The sequence below is a fragment of the Ranitomeya imitator genome, chromosome 7 (genome assembly GCF_032444005.1).
Source record: "Ranitomeya imitator isolate aRanImi1 chromosome 7, aRanImi1.pri, whole genome shotgun sequence".
In the NCBI taxonomy this organism is placed as follows: domain Eukaryota; kingdom Metazoa; phylum Chordata; class Amphibia; order Anura; family Dendrobatidae; genus Ranitomeya; species Ranitomeya imitator.
Window position 1 is genome coordinate 172,268,237 of NC_091288.1, and position 16,717 is coordinate 172,284,953.

The 16,717-nt window shown below is 42.7% G+C and overlaps 1 protein-coding gene across 1 annotated transcript in view; it reads left to right on the forward strand.

The window, feature by feature from the left end:
- The window catches only part of LOC138645047 (phospholipase A2-like), a 30,436-nt gene that overhangs the window by 1,514 nt on the left and 12,205 nt on the right, over positions 1-16,717 (forward strand). The window contains exon 2 of the mRNA XM_069734058.1: positions 15,175-15,340. Within this exon, the coding sequence (XP_069590159.1) occupies positions 15,175-15,340 (166 nt within the window). The remainder of the gene's footprint in view (positions 1-15,174; positions 15,341-16,717) is intronic.

Consider the following 16,717-nt stretch of genomic DNA (forward strand, 5'->3'; position numbering starts at 1 on the left):
GTCCACTATGTGTGCACAGTTGCCTGCGGCTCACCTGCGGAGACGGACATGCAGCGCTTCTTTCCAGACTGCAGCATGTCTATTTCTCTTGCTTTAAAATACAAGACGAGAGGAAAGCTCAAAAGACGTCTGAATATCTTTCTGCTCCCCTCTCTCCTTCTTCTCTGAAAGCGCTTTAAGAAACTATTCCATTGTGTTTGGGTGGGATTAATGCAGTTTTTTTTATTCTCAAGCGGTTTTGGAAGAGTTTTTTTTCTGAATCATTCTTTGCAGCCTTTTGATTGGACAGTGCCTAGTTTGGAGAGGTTTCTTTGGAGAGTGACATCCACTTTGTATTTTCCACCAAGTATGTTTTTTTTTTTTTTAAACCTATGCATAATTGAAAAAAGTGAATTTGAAGAATTTTTGAAGCAAATTTTGATGAGGATCCACTTAAAAAAATCCTAAAAAAAACTTTGTATGCATATAGCTTTAAAGGTAGCTGCACAGGGGAAAGTGTTCACAGTTCTCCACCGTGCGGACAGGGAAGAAAGGATCTACAGTCTTAGGAAGGGCAGACAGAATCAGCTACAGATAAGGAGAATAGCACATGAAGAGGAAATAATTACAAGACAGAAGTTGTTGATATTTATGAACTAATGAAGACAGTAGTACTCTTGATTAATGCAGACCTCAGATGCAGCCTACAAGGCTATGTACACACACTGTGTTTTTCAGCATTTTTTTTTTTTTGAGCAGCGAAAATCTGCTTTCTTGTTTGGTTCAGTTTGGCTTTGGGTGCAGATTACTTGTTTGATTTGTCTACAGTTAAGTTTAATAATGTTAGTTTTATTAATTAAAAACATTGCAAAATGCTAAGTTGCATTTTTGCACTTTCTCTTTACTTTCTATGGGTGAAAAAGAAAAAGCTGCAAAAACGGTGGAAGAATTGACGTGCTGCAGATTTAAAATATGCAGGCTTCCAATTCAGTCAGGAAAAAAAAAAACAAGCATGTGCATAAGATTTCTGAAATCTCATAGCTTTTGCTGGTACTGTAAAAAGCAGCTCTTAATCTGCATAAGAAAACACTGGGGGGAAAAAGCAGGAAAAACGTAATGTATGAACATAACCTAATAAGAGGAGAGACATTCCCACAATAGAAAAATCTGAAAGTATTCCAAATCCACAGACTGCATATCAGGGTATGTGGAAATGACAGAAGGAATGACAATTGCAGATGGAAACTTACACTGCTCAAAAAAATAAAGGGAACACTTAAACAACAGAATATACGGTAACTCCAAGTAAATCAAACTTCTGTGAAATCAAACTGTCCACTTGGGAAGCAACACTGTTTGACAATCAATTTCACATGCTGTTGTGCAAATGGAATAGACAACAGAAGGAAATTATTGGTAATTATCAAGACACTCAATAAAGGAGTGGTTCTGCAGATGGGGATCACAGACCACATCTCAGTACCAATGCCTTCTGACTGATGTTTTGGTCACTTTTGAATGTTGGTTGTGCTTTCACACTCATGGTAGCATGAGACGGACTCTACAACCCACACAAGTGGCTCAGGTAGTGCAGCTCATCCAGGATGGCACATCTATGCGAGCTGTGGCAAGAAGGTTTGCTGTGTCTGTCAGCGTAGTGTCCAGAGGCTGGAGGTGCTACCAGGAGACAGGCCAGTACACCAGGAGACGTGGAGGGGGCCGTAGGAGGGCAACAACCCAGCAGCAGGACTGCTACCTCAGCCTTTGTGCAAGGAGGAACATCAGGAGCACTGCCAGAGCCCTGTAAAATGACTTCCAGCAGGCCACAAATGTGCATGTGTCTGCACAAACGGTTAGAAACCGACTCCATGAGGATGGTCTGAGTGCCCAATGTCCACAGATGGGGGATGTGCTCACAGCCCAACGCCGTGCAGGACGCTTGGCATTTGCCACGTAACACCAGGATTGGCAAATTCACCACTGACGCCCTGTGCTCTTCACAGATGAAAGCAGGTTCACACTGAGCACATGTGACAGACGTGACAGAGTCTGGAGATGCCATGGAGAGCGATCTGCTGCCTGCAACATCCTTCAGCATGACTGGTTTGGCAGTGGGTCATTAATGGTGTGGGGTGGCATTTCTTTGGAGGGCCGCACAGCCCTCCATGTAATCACCAGAGGTAGCCTGACTGCCATTAGGTACCGAGATGAGATCCTCAGACCCCTTGTGAGACCATATGCTGGTGCGGTTGGCCCTGGGTTCCTCCTAATGCAGGACAATGCCAGACCTCATGTGGCTGGAGTGTCAGCAGTTCCTGCAAGATGAAGGCATTGTAGCTATGGACTGGGCCGCCCGTTCCCCAGACCTGAATCCGATTGAACACATCTGGGACATCATGTCTCGCTCCATCCACCAACGTCACGTTGCACCACAGACTGTCCAGGAGTTGGCGGATGCTTTAGTCCAGGTCTGGGAGGAGATCCCTCAGGAGACCATCTGCTGCCTCATCAGGAGCATGCCCAGGCGTTGTAGGGAGATCATACAGGCACGTGGAGGCCACACACACTATTGAGCGTAATTTCCTTGTATTGAGGCATTTCCACTGAAGTTGGATCAGCCTGTAACTTAATTTTCCACTTTGATTTTGAGCATCATTCCAACTCCAGACCTCCGTGGGATATTAGTTGTGATTTACATTGATAATTTTTAGCTTTTATTGTTCTCAACACATTCCACTATGTAATGAATAAAGATTTACAACTGGAATATTTCATTCAGTGATATCTAGGATGTGGGATTTTAGTGTTCCTTTTATTTTTTGGAGCAGTGTGTGTGTGTGTAGGTGGGATGTGGGCACTGCCAATTTAGCACAAAGTTGCTGCCAGAGCTCACAGCACATTAGGAAACCACACCGGAAAACATGACTGGTATACCATTAATTACAGAAAGGGATGTGGAGGTTTGTTATGGAAGAAACTACAATAACATCATCCTTTTTTTTTTTTTTAATTTATATCTTTGATTTCCGCTGGAGGTCACTTGTGGACTGAAGCGGAAGCAATTGCCTAAATCAAACTACCATAAAAGATGCAGCCACGTGCTGCTCTAACTCTTTATACTAAAGCTTTCAACAAGATGTTTGGCAAAACTACCTTATGGGACCTTTCTAGCTGCAGGTACATTACACTAGTGTTGTGAGCTAGAAACGTCCAAGATCCCACATCTAGATTATCCCTATGTAAAACTACAGAAAAATGGAGACAAAATACGGTAGGCAACTGGACCCACATTTTAGCACCAGTTTTGCTAAGCTGGTCCAAAGGCCCTGGTATTTGATTTCCTCTTCACATTTGTTTCCAAAATCTTGTCAATGATGTTCCCGTGGAGAGGTGATTCCTGGATAGGGTCTTGCCAAATAACACAAATTTTCAGGGGATTAACCAGAGCAAGGGTCCTTCTAGCAGCCGCATGACCTCCTCTATGGCATGTCCACCTCTGGCATTGTGTAAGAGGGCTTGCAGAATGTTATTGAATCTCAGAAGTGAGAAACGAGCATACAGTGGCTCCACAGAATTAAAACAAACTATAGTGTGGCTTTATTTTTCCCCCAGTTATTCAGTATGGAGGCAATTGCACTTTTAATATTGCCCAAGAGCAGAACTTTTCCAAAGATGTAGAGTCTCTGTTCTCTCTACAACTTTCGATATCCTCCCAAAAAATTTGTGCAAAAAGACAATGTTCTCATAAAATAAATATTTTATTGAAAAAATAATAATAGTAAAATATATTTAAAAATAATTAACAGCCGATAGAAGCACATATGATCATTTATGATACAGGTATAGGAAAATACAATAATTCATAATATAATATACCATGCTAGGTAATGCAAAAAAGTAACAAATATAAATAGCAGACAAAAGAACCCCTAAATAGGTAATACATAAATAAATAAATTTTTGCAATGTTGCACATATTGTTTGGAGATATGTAATACCGTCACAAATTATGCACTTTAGTGTGATTTTTGTAAACTAAACTTATTTGGCACTTTATTAGATTTTTGGTTGTACCTGATTCCTAATAGGATACACTTATTATTTACATATATATATTTTTAGCACTATTGCACTTTGTTTTTTTACACTTGGTGGCATTGTGGCAATAATATTATTATAAATTGCTGCTGCACATTTTTTTTGTAGCTATTTAATACTGTCACAATTTTAAAGTAATTTAGTGTATTACCTTTTTAGGGGTTCTTTTGTCTGCTATTTATATTTGTTACTTTTTTGCATTACCTAGCATGGTATATTATATTATGAATTATTGTATTTTCCTATACATGTATCATAAATGATCATATGTGCTTCTATCAGCTGTTAATTATTTTTAAATATATTTTACCATTATTATTTTTTTCAATAAAATATTTATTTTATGAGAATATTGTCTTTTTGCACAAATTTTTGGGAGGATTTTTTTGTTAATTAGTGCAAGACATAATTTAATTGTACATACAATTGGTTTCTCGTCTGATTGAACTTTCCTGATATGCCTGATCACACGTCTCCACTGGTTAATATACAGGCAGTCACTCACCTTTAGTGCCGGTGAGACCCACACTCACAGTATGTTTTTTGCCTGCCCTCCAAAACAGATACTCTGTCTTTGACCTCCGTCTTTGACCTCCATGCCCTCACAGTGTCCACTTGCACAACCAGGAAGTCTTCTCCTGACATTCATTCCAAGCCTCAGCCTCATGGTGCCAACTTACACAACCAATAGTCCCCTCCTTGATTTTATATTGCACCTCATGATCTCATCCCTGCAGTGGCATTCTCCTCAGGCCGGTTTCACACGTCAGTGGCTCCGGTACGTGAGGTGACAGTTTCCTCACGTACCGGAGCCACTGACACATGTAGACACATTAAAATCAATGCATCTGTGCAGATGTCATTGATTTTTTGCGGACCGTGTCTCCATGTGCCAAACACGGAGACATGTCAGTGTTTGTGGGAGCGCTCAGATTACACAGACCCATTAAAGTCAATGGGTCCGTGTAAAACACGTACCGCACACGGACGTTGTCCGTGTGCAGCCGTGTGCCATGCAGGAGACAGTGCTACAGTAAGCGCTGTCCCCACCACTGGTGCTGAAGCCGCCATTGATATCTTCCCTGCAGCAGCGTTTGCTGTAGAGAAGATATGAATATTCCTTTTTTTTTTAAGTTTCTCGTGTTTAAAATAAAGCTCCATGTCCCCAACCCCCTCCCACCCCCTGTGCGCCCCCCCCCCCCCCCCCCGCTGTTCTTAAAATACTCACCCGGCTCGCTCCCTCGCTGGCGCTGCTTCCTGTCCTGGCCGCATCTTCTACTGTGTGAGCGGTCACGTGGGGCCGCCGATTACAGTCATGAATATGCGGCTCCACCTCTCATAGGGGTGGAGCCGCATATTCATTACTGTAAATGAGCGGCCCCACATGACCGCATACAGTAGAGAGTGCGGCCAGGACAGGAAGCAGCGCCAGCCAGCGAGGGAGCCGGGTGAGTATTTTAAGAACAGCAGGGGGGGGGGGGCGCACAGGGTGTGGGTGGGGGGTGGCGACATGGAGCTTTATTTTAAACACGAGAAACTTGAAAAAAAAAAGGAATATTCATATCTTCTCTACAGCAAATGCTGCTGCAGGGAAGATATTAATGGCGGCTTCAGCACCAGATGCTGGTGCGTGTGGTACCCAGCACGATGCGTGTGGTACCCAGTGGGCACACGGGCGGCACACGTGTGCTGCCCGTGTGCCACACTGATGTGCCACAGAAATGCACGGGCACACGGACACGGATAATTCCGGTACCGATATTATCTGGACGTGTGAGACTGCCCTCACTCGCTGTACGGTTCTCCCTTGGGATACAGTACATCCCACTTGGTTTTTGTCTGTCACAGCTACTTTAGGTGGCCACACTTCCACTCTGTCTTAGCTCTGCTCTCCTGGACTTTGGCTGTTACAGCTATCTGCTAACTCCTCTCAGACAGACAGTAATTATCATGGTGGTCTTTTTATGGGGGTAATATACCCTCTACAACCTGATGCAACACAGTTCAAAATGTTTCCATCTGCTCCCAATACTAAGCAACATGGCTCCTGCTGACTACACAGGTCCTCTGCTACTGACGACGAATAAAGGGAAGCCAGCTGCTAAATCGTTGTGTCTCTTACACACTGGGTGACCAGCCTCCTTCAGTCTTGTGGACAACAGGCGTTAACGCCTAAACTGCTGCAGCATTAGCTTGACTCTAGATTTCCAACAGGCACAAATAGAAAATGCATTGTTGGTTATGATCAGACAATTAAAACATAGACAAGTGCACTGAGCATAAGTCCTTGTGAGGACTGGATACAAATAAATCTCATAGGTCATCTTTCAATGTCAGAGCTGTAGCCTGGTAATAAAATACAATGATGACATATAGAAACATAAGTACAAAAGATCAATGGAAAATCACAGATGCAACATGTCTAACATAATAACAACAGTCTGATAAGAGAGTGGCTACAGCCCACATCCACCCTATTAAAATAATTAGACTCCCAGTGATTTCATATGATTTTAAATCATTCAGGGCACAGACCTGCAGCCATGGAATTATCAGCGGCCCTTTATTATGAACCCTAAATAATGTTCCAAAATAATAGAGCCATCCAGTGTCCCATTAATGCCAGTTCTCAATACAGTCACACAATGTGCAATGCTACAAAATACTCTTTTACCCATTTACCAATAGTGGAGTTCCCTTGATGGATGAAGGAGAGAAAAATAGCACTTTGAGTGTAGTATAATTAAAAATGTTAAAACAATGATTGGTTATTTTCTCATCTCATGAAGTTGTTCACATTAGGGCACAACTCCAAGAACACATAAGCAAAATCCAATAGGAGCAGTCAACCTAATGTGCTGTAAGAAACTCCTCCAAGGACGTTCCATCAATTTGTGGTTAGTGTGGAGATACCATGTTAATGACGCCTCCGTGCTAGTGAATGAAACGGATGAAAATGGCACCAAAATAAAATAATTTATTAAAACACAATGTTTTTCGGCTGTGTCTAGCCTAACTCGGGTGTCCAACACTTGAGGAAGGCTGGATACAGCTGAAACGCGTTGTGTTTCTAATAAATTATTTTATTTTTGGTCCTATTTTCACCCGTTACATTCGCTACCATGGAAGCACCATTCACCTGGTATTTCCACCCTACTTTTACCCATTTATGAGTGCACTAGAAAGACACATATTATGAGTTTGGCTGTAGTAAGTCTACACACCTAGGTGACCCTTTTAATCCACCAGCTACCCTATATTCATGGAATAATTCGTATAAGGATTTACAGTGGCATGTAAAAGTTCAGGCGCCCCTATTCAAAATCACCGTTATTGTGAACAGTTAAGCAAGTTGAAGATTAAATGATCTAAAAGGCCTAAAGTTAAAGATGACACATTTACTTTGTATCTTAGGCCAAAAAAAAGTATAAAGTAATTTTTAAAAATTACAAAAAGGAAAATAATAATAATCTTTATTTTTATATAGCGCTAACATATTCCGCTGCGCTTTACAGTTTGCACACATTATCATCGATGTCCCTGATGGGGGTCACAATCTAAATTCCCTATCAGTATGTCTTTGGAAAATGGGAAGGTGCAAAAGTTGGGAAACCCTCGGAGATTTGTGTGCTCAGATAAATTTGATCAAAGTTTCAGATCTTAATTAGCCTGTTAGGGTTATGGCTTGTTCACTATCATCGTTAGGCCAGGTGATGCAAATTTCCCAGCTTTATAAAAACCCAGCCTCCTCTAACCTTGTGCCAAAAATCAGCAGCCATGGGTTCTTCTAAGTAGCTGCCTAGCACTCTGAAAATGAAAAGGGTGGAGGCCGACAAAGCAGGAGAAGGCTATAAGAAGATTGCAAAGCATTTTCAAGTTGCCCTTTCCTCAGTTCAAAATGTAATTAAGAAATGGCAGTTAATAGGAGCAGTGGAGGCCTGGAAGACCAAGTAAATTTCAGTGAAAACTGCTCATAGGATTGCTACAGAGGCAAATCAGAACCCCTGCTTGACTGTAAAAGACCTTCAGAAATATTTAACAGTACTTACATAACGCAAATAGTAGTGGGAGAACCCCCCCTGGTTCTCCCACTACTATTTGCGTTATGTAAGTACTTGGTAACCATTTGTACTGTCGGCTAGGTTTATTGCATAGTGGCACATATTGATATATGGAGGATCAGTAGGACTTGGGCATTAACCCTTGAGGTCGGGGTCTATCTAAAATAAGAGTAGTATTAGAGTCACGCTATATATAGCTTTACTAATAGGTGGATATCTCCACATTACCTATCTGTGACTATCTATCCTGATTTGGACATATACGAGCCCACGCTGGAAAAATCCCGTTAAAATTAGGAGGGGGGATATGCAGTATGAGCCCCTGTCCCTCTGATCGGAGGTACATATGTACCATTCCTTGGCCGTTTACAGGTTACAGCATGCTATTTGGTGCTTTATATGTGGTGGGTTGACTGGTGGGGGGTGGGGCCCCTGGTGTTATTATATTGTTCTCAGTGTGACTTCCATACACCTGATTGTGTCTCTTTGTGTATTTTAAAATTTCTAATAAAGGATTTATACTTTTTATAGTGGACTTGTACATCATCTTTTCCCTATGGGAATTAACGTTGTATTAAAGGGGTTGTCTGGGACTCTTAACACTGATAACCTATCCTTATGATAGGTCATCAATGTCTGATTGGTAAGTGTGCGACCCCCGGCACCTCTGTTTATTAGCTGTTACCGGTGTCAGCGGCAGCTGAAACTGCTCAGTTGTGGACCTGCACAGCTCCGTCAACTGTATAGTGTCTGCAGCCGGATACTGCATATCCGCGACCTATTCAAATCAATAGGGGGTGGATGTACAGTACCCGTCTGCGGCCACTATTCTGTTGATGGAGCTGTGCAGCTCCATAACTGAGAAGTTCTGGCCGCTACCAACACCTGTAACAGCTGATCAGTGCTGGTGCCGGGTGTCACAACTCCAACATTCAGACATTGATGACCTATTCTAAGAATAGGCCATCAATGTTAAAGTCCCGTACATCCCATTTAAATCTGACTCCTCAGGACTGTGTAAGCGTCCATACTTTTTAATCTGTGTAAAATAACACATATCCTTTCACTAGTACATTTGAGACAACAGGTCTCTCAAAATGATTTTACCTTTTTCTTTTTGATTAATTTGCGTGTTTAACAGTCTTATAAAAAATATCTCTACGTTTTTGCCACCTAATTATTTGATTACTGTCAAAAATGTTCTGTCAACCCAAAATAGGAGACCAGAAATAGACTTTGCTCAAGCCTCTTAGTTTAGCGGATTCCAGGAACACACTGATATTCACCCTTTGATCTCTATACTGGTCTTCGATGCTTGGGCTCCTGAGTTGTGTCCATGAAGAAGCCAAATGAGAACCAGAGAAACCAGGACAAAATCCTAAAGAATGGCCAGGATAAGATACAAGTTTGCCAAATTGAAAGGTCACACAATCCAGGCGTTAAATTCAAGGTATAGGTCATTCAGGGGTTAAATAGGCAGAATAATAAGGAACAAGTAGGGCCAAATAGCAGACGTCAATCCACAATAACTGTCAAGGGCCTAGCAAGGGATTTAAAAGGAAGACCTAGGCCGCCCGTTGACCAGTGGACCCATTCGATGACCAACTGTAGTGACTGACTAGTCAGCAGGACCATGATTCGCAGTGTTAGTACTATGAGTTACTGGATGATCGTGAACGGCACACATGCTGCCTATCAGGATAGGAGAACACCGCATCTCTGTGAGCAGTCAAGCCTGGAAAGCTGATTGAGTGACTTTTATATGGCACCGACTCAACACCTCCAGCCGGAACCAGAGCAGAGACGCCTGACAACAGTAAGTGGTGCAAAAGCCGAGGGCAAGTAAGTTTGGAACAACCACTTATTGGACTTGCCTATTAATCTCTATAAAGTGTAAGTCTGCATAAAAGCCAAATGTGTTTGCACTATACATGTAATGAGCTCATTTTAAAGGTTGTTTTATCTTTTTTTTAATACAAATGAAATAACTCATTCAAGTGTAACATTGCCTTACTGCAAAACTAACAATACAACTACTCAGGGAATAAGGAACTTGTATGAGAAAGTAAGAATATGTGATCAAACATCCATTGTACGATTCTGAAAACCCCCAGATTCCCAACATCTCTATGAAAAGATTGTATTCATTTATCTCACGTGAGACAGGATAGTGACCAGGAAACTGACCAAAAATGTAACTGTAAAGAGGAAAAGCACCTCTTGCACAACACTTTTCTTGGAAATTAAAGAGCTTTATATTATTCCGATAAGGGAAATCTGTTGAATGGGCGACATCTGACAGTACCACTACAAAACCTAAAGAAATGAGCTGGTATACAAACTGGCGTGCATGCAGCATATAAGCACACGTTCACACTGGCCACTGAACAGAAAAAAAACCCCAGAAACATAAACCCTAATTGGTCTCTACTAGCTGGGCTTAGTCCTTACCCACATACATATCGCTTGAAAAACGGTAAGGTTTTTAATATTAGAGTTAGGACCATCCGAAATAGGGTCACTGTGAAGTGGTGGGATGGAGTTTGCATTTTTTTAAAATCAAAATTATGTTAACTACGTACTCTATATTTTTATGCACTATTGCTTTTTATGTATTTACTTATTATATTTCTGACTTTGCTTTTTTTTCTGGTTAGTGGCCAGTGTGGATGTGCGCTTACATGCTGCATGCACACCAGTTGGTATCCCAGTTAATTTCTTTATTTTTTTTTTCAGTCTGGTTGCACCATGTGCATATAAAGGTGAGGCCTGCCTTTCCTTGAGCTGGACATTATGTTGATGTGGTTCCCAATGGCTGTGTGTCCATTAGCTGGACTCAGTTCTTCTCCGCCCTTATCCACATGCATGTCACTTGACAAACGATAAGGTTTTTAATATTAGAGTTAGGCCCATATCAACTAGGCTCACTGTGACGAGGCTGGATGGCTTTTGCATTTTTTTTAATAAAAATTATGTTAACTAAGTACCCTATATTATTTTCATGCACTATTGCTTTTTATTTACTGCAAGGTGCTTATGGAGCGCCCGCTAGGGCCTAGAGGATACTCGGTACCGGGTCCAGTGGTCGTTAAAAGGGTAGTCACGATGGCAGTGACCTGGTCTGTGGCCCTGGGTGTTCAAGTTAAAGGGAAAGTCTTTAAAGGGGTTGTTTTGAATAAAGAATGTTTGTGACGCCACCTGTGGTATTCGGTCAGGGGTGACCGACGCTGCTTAAAGGGGTCCACTGGGAATGATTGTACTGCTGCAGGTATGGCTTCCCACAGGTGAAGCTTGTTCCCCAGGGCTCCCGGTGTAGTTGGTAAAGATGACAGACAGTGTAGTGCCAGAAACAATTAGAGGACACAAGGTTGCAGTCTCTTTACTAGTGATGAGCAAGTATACTCATTGCTCGGTTTTTCCCGAGCACACTTGGATGATCTCCGAGTATTTGTTATTCTTCGAAATCTAGTTTTCATCGCCTCAGTTGCATGATTTACGGCTGCCAGATAAGCTGAATACATGTGAGGAATGCCTGTTTGTTAGGGAATTCCCACATGTATTCAGCCTGTCCAGCAGTCGTAAATGATGCTGCTGAGGCGATGAAAACTATATCTCGAAGCAATAACAAATACTCGGAGGTCACCCGAGTGCGCTCGGGAAAACCCAAGCAACGAGTATACTCGCTCATCACTACTCTTTAACTTTTACTGGTGTTATACAACCACAGTCCAGGGTACGGCTCACAAGTGATGGTGAGGTCCGGCCAGCCCTGAAACGATTAGGAATCCCCTTAGCCAGGTGGATTGGGAGCCTTCCTTATTACGCTGTAATGTGCATCCCTTGCTGCCTGAGGCTTCTCACAAGGTCCTCTCTCTTTCTCTCTCTGTCCTAGAACAGTACCCACATGGCAGGCAGCACAAGCCTTTATACAGGTGTCCCAACTTGCAGCGACTCTGAGCTCTGTATGCTGCTGTGCCTTCGGGTGTAGTTGTGGACAAGCTACTTTAAATCTCCTGCCCTCCGGTTTCTGCTGTGGGGCATACAGTCACACACAGCTTCGGACTCCCGATGTCCGGTTCCTGCGTTTCAGCGTGGGGGGAGCCCAGTCAAAGCTTCCCTCCAGTTCCTCACTTCTTCTTTGCTCCTTCTTCCTTCACACTCTCTACAGACTAATCTAACTCCTCCTCCAAGCCAGAACATATATAGGGAAATTCCCCTGAAACCGGGTCTAGAGCTCCCCCTTCTGGCCTAGAGTCAGAACATGTTGCATGTATGTGCTACCTGTTAATGGGATCCTCCTTGCTTCCAGGCATGGCATCACCCTCCCTGAGAGGAAGGAAATACCACTGTGGTACCCGAACCTCTGGGGTGCCACATTTACTTATTATTTTCTGTCTTTGTTTTTCTATTCAGTGGCTAGTGTGAATGTACGCTTAAATGCATGCACACCTGTTTATATCCCAGTTCAATTTTTTAGGTTTTGCCACCAATTGAAAGTAGCAATCCTAAAAGTCAATATTGACCCTTTAACGAACCTTGCCACATGACTTAGCATAAAAGCCAAACCAGAATCTAAATTTGAAGACACATGTGTTGGGGTGTTGCCCCTCCACAGTATAAAGAATGACATTTGATTTGACTGTATGAGAGGCCTCTGACTGGTGTCCAAGTCTGACTGGGGTCTAATTGGTAATATTTCTCTTTATGGAAATTTTACTTCTTGGACCCCAGTCAAAGGCTTTTCCTACCATGAAATCAGATCTAATGCTTTGCACTGAAACACGTGTTGCCCCAAAACACGTGTCTGCAAATTCAGATTCTGTTTTGGCTTTTATCCAAAGTCATTTGGCGCAGCTCATTAAAGGGTCAATATTGCCCCTTAGGATTGCTACTTCCAATAGGTGGCACCAGAATTCGAGTCCTCTTTCTCTCTGAAGAGGCAATGTGCATATTTAATTTCTCAGATGAGCATTTCACGGCCATGTAAGCCTCCTTACCCTGGCATTTCTCTTAGTAACCGTAATCTCACACAGTTAATCATGTTTAAAATACATGTTATCATCCTTTATTTACTTTGATCATTCAGGGGACATCTGCTTTCTGAAATTAAATGTGGTAATGGAGCAACACCTATTGCAACAAAAAAATATGCCAATATTAGTAAATGTGTCACTTGAAAGTTTAATTCTTACGAAGGGGCTTCCCCTTCAACATAGAAGGGTGGACACAGGATAAGGAACCCCTTACATATTCCTCTATCAGCTACATAAGATAAGTTGCTTCATTGCTTCCTGCTCTTTTTTTCAATAATAGTTTCTACCTTAAAGTGTTATTCTCATCTCTACATTAGCAACCAAGATGGAAAATACTTGCCTTCCAGCCACCAAAAACACAGTGAACAACTCTGGTTCTGTAACTTCCATTCATTTTTTGGGGGAGTTCCGCAAACTGAGTAGCACAGCTGATTAAAACTGATTTTCTGGGGTCCATGATAAGGAAGTAGCTATTCTCTTCTCAGCCATGAAAGGAAGAGAATGGAAAAACCCTTGAAAGTGTTGTAAGTGGAAGCAGTGATACCCCTGAAGATTCCTGCCAAAGAAATACTGCCATCTGGTGGCCGGGCACAATCAGGTGGAACCAATTTGCACCGGAAGAATTTCAGGGAGAGCAGCTTCATGTGCTGGACCTGGTCAGGTGACTCGCAGGATATAAAAGGTCTGCACATCAAACCGCGGGCAGATTTGACGCCAAGAGACAGAGAGGAGCAGACACGGACCAGGGATAGCACTGTGGCCAGTGTGACAGGCCTCAGCGGGAAATCTGTGCCACCAGGTTGCCAGTCACTGCCTCACAAGGTTCAGACTACGTTCATGAAGACCCAGTGTTCTGACTGCACCAGTCAAGACCAGGATCTGCGCCTGACTGCACCAGTCAAGACCAGGATCTGCGCCCTATGATGGTCAAGACCCAGAGACCAGACGTTGCATGTCAAGAGCTGAGCCCTAGTCCTCTCTGCTGCAGTCCCAGCAGATATTCGACAGTGGTCAAGCAGTGAAGATCCGTGAGTAGATGACAACTAAAGAGGCACACCTGTGGGTGCAGAGGGATAGCATGAGTGAGCAGGGCCGTCACTTCCAGGATTGACATACGGTACTGAGGCTGGTCGATGTCAGGACAAACGCTTGGGAGGGTCCAGTTGGTGCGTGGAAAACTCAGAGTGCTTTAATAGACTTGGTCAGAAAGACTTGTGGCCTAGTGGGAAAACTCGGTGACCCCCACCGCGGCCAGAATTATAGAGAGAGAATCTAGTTGGTAACTCCCGTGAGAGGACATTAGTACTATATAGTGAAAAATCTTTGTTACTATTTCACTCATATCAGTATTTGGTTTATTGTTTGATTTGCCTTAGTTATGATCACCAACTGTTTAAATGCAACAGTAATTTACAGTAATTCTAAACAGAATTATATCCTTCACTGACTGTTCTTACCTTGCGTTATGTGTGTTGCTTCCAGTCATCTGCATTACATTGTCACCTTAACTTTAGAAAATTTCACATAGATAGCTCAGAAGTGTTGATTGCGTGCTAAGACCCCAACCAATCACTACAACAAAGGAAGAGCAGCATCTTGGCAAGTACTGCTTCCTTTGAGACTGAAGATGGACGCAATCGTTTCTTTTGACTGAGTCACAGTCTTGGAGGAGAGCAGCACTCGGCTGATTGCTTCTGCTTCTTCATTTTGGAGATCGGAGGGGGTGATCAATTTCTGGGTCCCCCTCGCCATGTGTTTATGGCATGTCAAAAGTTTTTTAAAAAAGGGCAATTATGCTAAGCCAGTATAACGTCAGTTGTATAATAGCATGAACGAGCTTTGGAAAATGTATGTTAAAAAAAAAAAAAAGAAAAGGTCTACGCTGCTGGATTGGATCTGGCACAACAAGAACTTATGTCTACCTATTGATTTTAGTAATTAGTAAAGAATAGGCCTGATTTTAACAAACTTTTTTCAATCAAAACTTTATTTCTATATTGCAGGCCTGAATGCTGACCTGGGCAGTTCACGGATACGACAGAAAAGAGGAATTATTGAATTAGCCGGAGCTATTGAATGCGGAACCAGCAGGTCTTCTCTGTTGTATATTGGATATGGATGTTACTGTGGTCTAGGGGGACATGGAATACCAAAAGACATAACAGACTGGTATTTAATTTCAGTTACGTCTCATGTTAAGCTTGAATTATTGTTATTCTGGGATGTGCCCAATCCAATGTTAAAGCAGGTGATAAGCAGAGGTTCCAGTCTGCTGTTTAAAGCACTCTCCCTTTCGTGTAGCACCTAGTTTTCTAAAGCATAGTCATCTTAAAAGACCTACATCTACTGGAAAATGGTGCCCATGGCACCAAGTAAGGGGGCCGCACATTCACAGCTCTTTCTATACATTTCATTGGGAAATAAAAAAATGTATAATATAGCGCCTATAAAAAGGAATGAAAAGGCAGACCCACACGTAGGTGCCCAATCCCAAATACCGGATCTGTAACGTGGCACGGAGTGGTAGACATGGACGAGGTACTAGTCTTCCACGCCCCGGTAAGCTACATGAAGACGGGGGTCATGGCTGGGTGTTTGTGCTTCGTCTATAGGGGTTATACGCCCTTGCAGACCGCATGATGGCAATGACTTCGGCTGGCCAGGACCGGTTGTTGAACAGTTCAGTGAGGGAGACCACCACTCAAAAATAAACATTCTCTACTTAACATTAGCTTGGTGGGAACTATGTACAATAGATAGCGGGTGCATAACTTCACAAATGTCTCCTTTAGAACATGGAGCATCTTCACACACGATTCTGCCTCTAGTTCCACTGTCTTCACCACAACCCAGCACAGTACTACAGTCCAGTAAGTGAGAGTCCTATACATCAACCCACGGTTCTGTGTCTTTTTTTCTGTTAGGGGAGTTAGCTGGCCACTATGGCTTTTACTTAGCTTCTCCGCTTGCTGTTGCCTTGTAAATCCACTTGGGGCACTCTCTTCATCTCAAGATCCCTGTTCCATCCTGGCTCGTTACTTATCTGTTCGGTGAACTCACGGCTGCCTCGCGAGGCGTTGTGTCCCAGGACCGTTTCCAATACATCACTCTGTCCTTTGATCACTCTTCCTTCATTTATTCCAGATCTGTCTATTCACTACATTGTTCTCCACTCTTTTTGGGGACACCCAACTCATGTGACTCTGTTAAGTGCTCAGGTCAAGGGTCTGCTGTAGCTGCAAGCTAGGCCCTCTCTGACTCAATACCAGGAAGTCCTCTCCAATCTTGCTACATAACCCCTCTCTCTGGGCTAGTCCCAACTCTTGACTCTATACCTACACGCTACCTGTTGCTGGGCAGAACACAACTCGATCACATAACAATATCAAACATTATAATTCATCACATTAGATCACAGCACATATGAACAAGGAGGAATGTGGGTACAACTTCCATCTTCTTATAGATCCATTTTTTTAAATAGATACGGGTTCCAGTAATAAGACCTGCATCCATCACGCATTTATGACATATCTTGTTGATATG